General features: G+C 45.5%; 1 protein-coding gene across 1 annotated transcript; it reads left to right on the forward strand.

Moving 5' to 3' along the window:
• Positions 1–414: 414 nt before the first annotated feature.
• Positions 415–4938, forward strand: LOC144753454 (homeobox protein vex1-like). The gene is made up of 3 exons (XM_078641139.1): positions 415–679; positions 2105–2382; positions 4594–4938. Exons 1-3 carry the CDS (start codon positions 415–417, stop codon positions 4936–4938), a joined length of 888 nt encoding a protein of 295 aa, XP_078497265.1.
• The last annotated feature ends 986 nt before the right edge of the window (positions 4939–5924 follow it).

Here is a 5924-nt window from a genome sequence, read left to right on the forward strand (position 1 = left end):
CTCCAAGGAAGCCCGTAAAATGCGAGATAACTTGTACAATTTCGCTATTATCCATTTACAAGAATGGAGTCAATGAATGGTTAGGACTCTAAAGTGCTTTGCGCAGCGATACAAGCGCCCAGATGCAATTACCCCGCCCCGAGCGCCTCGTAGATGAACTTGGCGCCAGGTTCGGGACCCCGGCACTTGTTAACGCCTGAATCCAGGGATTAGTCGGATGTGACAAACACCTGAACACAACGAGATTAATGGCACGCTCCTCGGGCTATTGTCCGAGGCATCGTTTCCTGGGCTCCGCCATTTAAGGGCCAGGCACTGGGGAAAGTTGCAATAGCCAGTGTGTGGAAGCAGCAAGTGCAGCTGAGGCTCGGGGAGTGATCGCAGAGTTTCGTGGAGTAGTCCTAAAGTGTAAGAATGCAGACAGCCTCGCCTCTGCCCGGGAAGGGCCTGCTGTCCGTGGAGTGGATGGCACAGAGCAGCCACAGGGCCCCACACAAGCCTGACCTACGCCCTCTCCCCTGGGAGCGAGGCACGTCCAGCAGTGCTGAGGGGGAGCGAGTCGCACAGGGAGCCCCACGCTCCTGGGGCAGGGACAACAGAGGGCATCTGGGCCATACCAGGCTGCACGTGACTGGGCATGGTGCGGCCGGGGAGTGTCCGAGCAGAAACCAGACCACGGGTGAGTGAGCAGGGCCGATGCCCCACATGTACTTACTTCACTGATCCGGGTTTAATGCTCTTAGTGCTGAAAAGCGACAAGTACTTCGCGATAAGCCATTTATGATCAGAAATATGTTGTCACATAAAAATAGATGTGCGCAATGACAGTTAATAATAACAAAACTCTGAACCGCGATTTTTCCAGTATAAAACGTGCCCTAATATTATCTATATCTCGATATGAAAATACAGAGATAGCTGGAGACGGAGAGATTTGATCCTGGAGTTTGTGAAATAACATATTTGTTTTTGATTGTAGTGTCCGACAGATAGTGCTCTGTGCAGTTTCTTAATATAAGGAAATACGAGCCTGGATACGTTGTTAGAAAGTTCTATCTTCACATGATTGCATACAATCATATAGTCATACAATAGGTCATTGCATAGATATATTACTCGTTATTAAATGTGATACATATAAAAAAAGAGTGTACACCGGTTAAAACAACCCTGTTTCCGTGGAAGTAATTTAGTGGCGTAGTGCGTGTAAATTAGACATGGTGTTTTGAGCAAGAGGGTCTGTTTGGTTCCCTGTCCATAGGTATAAAGTATAAATTGATTTCCTTCATTTGTACTACTTGAATTCAGTTATAGATGCTTGTGCGGTTGTTTAAATCGTCCCTGTGATTTCGCTTTTTCTTTTACAGCATGCATGGCAGAATATTAATATAAATGCATACGGTGTACATCTCCACAGTGTAGCATTAACAGCAGCAGCAGAGGGCCCAGTCCGTAACCATATAGTGCAACCACAGTAGTTGTTGGAAAAACTTTAAATCTAGTTTCACTCTGGCATAGGAGGGTTAACAGGCAATATCCGAATTTGCCAATATCGTCATTACACAAAAGGCCCGTTTTTTTAACAAATCCTCAGCTTTAGTATGCTCTAATCCTGCATTTAACTAGTTACCGATATCAGCTGTGAGTGCTAAAACTGCATAATTTTGGAACAGCGTGTGCCCGCCATGTCCTTCCACACGGTCGACGTGGGGGGTGGCCACACCCTTCCTTGAATTTATGCTGTAATCAACAAAAACGAAGCATTTGTTGAAAGTGTGTAAAGCTATGTATGGCCCAGGGCACGAACCTCGCTATGTGACGTGTCATTCTTGACAGCTGTCACGAAATGTTAAAATGAATTCAGGAATGTTGACGTATTTCTACATAAAATTGCAAACTTTACTCTTTAAATAACTAGTCCCTGTTTCGTTGTGGTTATTCTCTCTCTCGCCGCGTTTAGCAAGGGTTGGGTGAATGTGTTGTGATTTACACTGCAGTGAAGGGATGGGCGCGCACCCTGCTCGGGCTCAGTCTGAAGCGGGGGAGGGCGCCCCCCTTGGGTATTATGAGTACATGTCTGACTCTGTCTGTTCTTTCTTCCCAGGGTGTGGCCCCACTCTCGCGCTGACAGCCCCCGGCTGCGGCCGAAGGCTGGCCCCAGAGACCCCCAGTCCCCAGGAGGCGCGCACCTGCGAGGTGAGCAGCAGCAGCCGGAAGTGCCCGGAGCCGCCGGCGCCAGAGGACCCGGAGGGGGCCCGGTCCAGGACCAAGTTCACCGCGGAGCAGCTGCGGGAGCTGGAGCGGAGCTTCCGGGAGCAGAGATACATCGGGGGCAACGAGAAGCGGCGGCTGTCCAGGGTGCTGAAGCTCTCCGAGCTGAGGGTGAGTGAGTGTGCGCTGCGGCCGCGGGCTGCTGTGTCCGGGTCCTACACCCTCGTTGCATTGCTAGGGTGGGGGCACAGAGTATTGGAAACTATACAACCCTAAAAGGGCCTATTCTCTCCGGGGGCCCTCCACTGTAAACAGAGACGTTTTAAGGCATGAGCAAAGTGGGCTCTGGCCCAGGGCCCCAGCCTTTCAGGGGCCCCCTGTTAGAGCCACCTCTGTTATGCAGCAAGTCTTGCCCTGATGATCTTGAGTAATTCATAAACGGATGGTTTTAGATCCGTTTTCCTTTAATTTGTTTTTAATGTGGGTGATGTGCGAGAATCCATTACATATATTTTGGAGAAAATGGTGTTTGATACAAAATCGACCTCAACTTTTTTTTTTTAGATCAAAACAGGACCTCACATATGTGAAATGTGTGGTCGCTAACAGACATTATTTGCAGTAATATTAGTGAGCTGCTGATGTGTTACAATATTGAAAACACACCTTACAGTCCCTGAATATTAGATGTAAACACAATCCTGTGTCCTGTCAGTGACCTGGTCAAAGAGGGCATAAAGAGCTAAAACTGGAACGTAAATTCAAAGCTGTTCCGAACAGGGGCCCCATCATTTGTTTGCCCCAGGCTCCCAAAAATCCTTAAGCTGTCCCTGACTGTAAAGAGGAGGGCGCAGCGGACCCTTGCAGCGCTGCTGCTCGCTCCCCAGCCCCACCACTCCCCATACAGTGAAGGCGAAGAAAGAACGGTGTTCTCATCCCCACGAGCGTTTTATGCTGCACTCATTAATGAAGGCTCTATATAAACGTGCGGTGAAAATTAACAAATACTGCTAGAGACATTCTGCAGTAACCCCCTAAATTGTTAAGCTAGCCCATCCTTTTCCTCTTCTGGTTAATACCTCTCCCCACATAAAGAAAACTAGGTGGATGACACTGGTTCTAAATACTTCCCCCTTTAAACTGGAGGAGGGGTAAGCTTTTCAATACAAACTTTCGCTGCTTTACTTTCATGGCAGATATGACTATTTTTGCTCAAATTGAATATGCCTAATTGAGTAGAAAACTAATGCCACATGTAGAACGAAAAACATGTTTTTAGAGAACGAAAAGTGTGGCACGGTGTTATTACTTGAGTTTATGGAGGTAGACACTGCTTTGCCACTGTATTGTTCAAAAGATGGAGACACTGCCTTACTGATGTGAGAGTCTGAAATAAGCGATCTAGTAAAATAATGACTGAAAAGCATGCCTTGTTTTAGAATTTATTTACAGTTCTGTATATTGCGGGTGAGAAGAGCCAGGTTTTTAGAGCTCTCTAACACCCACTTTGAAAAATGTACTTGTAAAGGGATTCTAACTTTAGGGGTGTCTGATGAGTCGTGGCCACACCACCACCAGAAATGTTAACACGCAATATTTACAATTTTAAAAGGCAGTATATTTTAAAATAGCACTTGCTTGTGTGCATTTTCATTCGTTAGCACTTTAACATTCAGTGCTGCTGTTATCTCACATGTTCCACGTCTGAAGGGTAGAATAAGTCCGACAGAGATTTTAACTCGTCACTTTCAAGTTGCCAAGAAAGCCCCACAGATGTGCAATAATCCACTGAGTTGCTTTACTAGTCTTGACACTGGCATTGAATTATATGAGGACTTATGGGCTGAAGATGAGGTTTTGAGAGTCAAATATATATAATATGCTAAGCTTATTTGCCCAGTAGGTAAAGGGTGGGGGTCAATTCACCGCCCTTCCTCGCTGGACTGATCTGTGTCTCTTGACACCACATACACCTTAAACATTGGGGCAGTTTCTGCAAAACACCCTTTGAAAAAGAAGAAGCACCAAAAATACACAGTTTTCAGTTGTTTATTTCTGTAAACGTGTCAATTTGTAGGTATGGAAGGGTGCAACCAAAAAATAAATAACACGACACAGCTTCAGCCAGTGCTGCTTACCCACTTTGAATGCACTCAGTAGTGTTTACTACTCAATCTCTAACATGGCCGCCATTACAGAAGGCAACACCCTTTTGCAGCTACTTCTTGACCAGACCTATAAAGGCAGTCCATGCGAATTCCTAGAGTGTGTCCCCTCTGCACATGTACACAGTGCTTTCCTAAGGTTTTTTTTAACAGTTTATGGTATAATAAATGCCGTCGGTGGTTATTAACTATGACGCTCTTTGCCTTTCCTCTACAGATTAAAACCTGGTTTCAGAATCGCCGGATGAAGTTTAAGCGCCAGAGCCAGGACGCCCGGGTGGAAGCTTTCTTCTCCAGCTTGCTTCTCCCGTATTCCAGCTATCCGGAGCTTCCCACGGCAGACTGCCTTCAGAGGAGCCCTCTCTCGGGGCCTACACCGGCGTGCACGGCATCTCCCGACGGACATCCCAGTGCGTCACTGCAGCCCTCTCACGGACTTTCGGGTCTGCAGCCAGTCCCTCTCACAGCCCTGGGCTTCTACCCCTACGCTCCCGCTGTGCTGCCACTGCCCCTCCACGGAGAGTACTCTAGCCCCAGGTTTCACCCCTATTTCCCGTCTTAAGAGCCAGGCCCTTGTGACTCACTTAAGTACTTTTAATCCTCTTGCAAAGGACAGAGTTTATCATAAAATATAATATATATTGCGCTCTCACTTAAAGTTTGTATTGTTGCCGCTTGACAAATTGACAAAGTAAAATAAATATAACATTCCATAATTTCCGGATGCAGTCTGTGGTTTTTGTTGACCTGCCCGCTCCTTCCGGTTGAGCAAAATTCTCCATTAGTGAGGCCCGAGGCAACAATTAAAAATGCCGCGAGACAGGATTCACAAAGTTTTATAATGATTTATTTGTTATATTTATAAATGTCAACAACATTCAGATGTACAAGGACACATACGCAGTTTTTACACTTCAGCGACATATACAGAGATGGGCGTTATTATTATTTTGTGCCGGTAACTCTTTAACTCCAGTACTTAGCCTGGGGATATACCATGTGTAATTTGTTTTCTCATTAACCTTAAGGGGATTGCATCATTTGTGCTTGCAGGAGACTTGGTTCTCAAATAGCACATGAATTATGAAACTGAGGGGGGTGGGGGGATCTCCTAACCTTACACACAGAACAGCAACCAAAGTTACACCAACATGCTTAGTGAAAGAGTGTGATGTCAACCATAGTTGTATTTACTGTAAGGAAACCCTTCCAGTACAAAAACAGTTTTCATACTTTTCCTACGTCGTATGTTTGCTATACAGTGCACCAGGCACAAGGTTGGAAAATGTGGAGACTTTTTTTTTTTTTTTAAAGTTTTATATAGGGCGAACAAGATCTTTGCAGATATCAGAGCGCTTTACAAAAAAATAGCAAAATAGGGTAGGTACATGAAGGAGCATAGTCAATCAGATAAACCAATGGAACAAATAGACAATCAGATAAACAAATAGTACAAATGGGTGCAGAGTCTCAAATAGAGTCAAAGTAAAAATTCAGGTAAATTTAGCCATGAGGATAGCTTTTACTTCTTTCTTAAAAAATGCAGTG

This window comes from Lissotriton helveticus, chromosome 5_1 (assembly GCF_964261635.1).
Source record: "Lissotriton helveticus chromosome 5_1, aLisHel1.1, whole genome shotgun sequence".
NCBI classification, from domain to species: domain Eukaryota; kingdom Metazoa; phylum Chordata; class Amphibia; order Caudata; family Salamandridae; genus Lissotriton; species Lissotriton helveticus.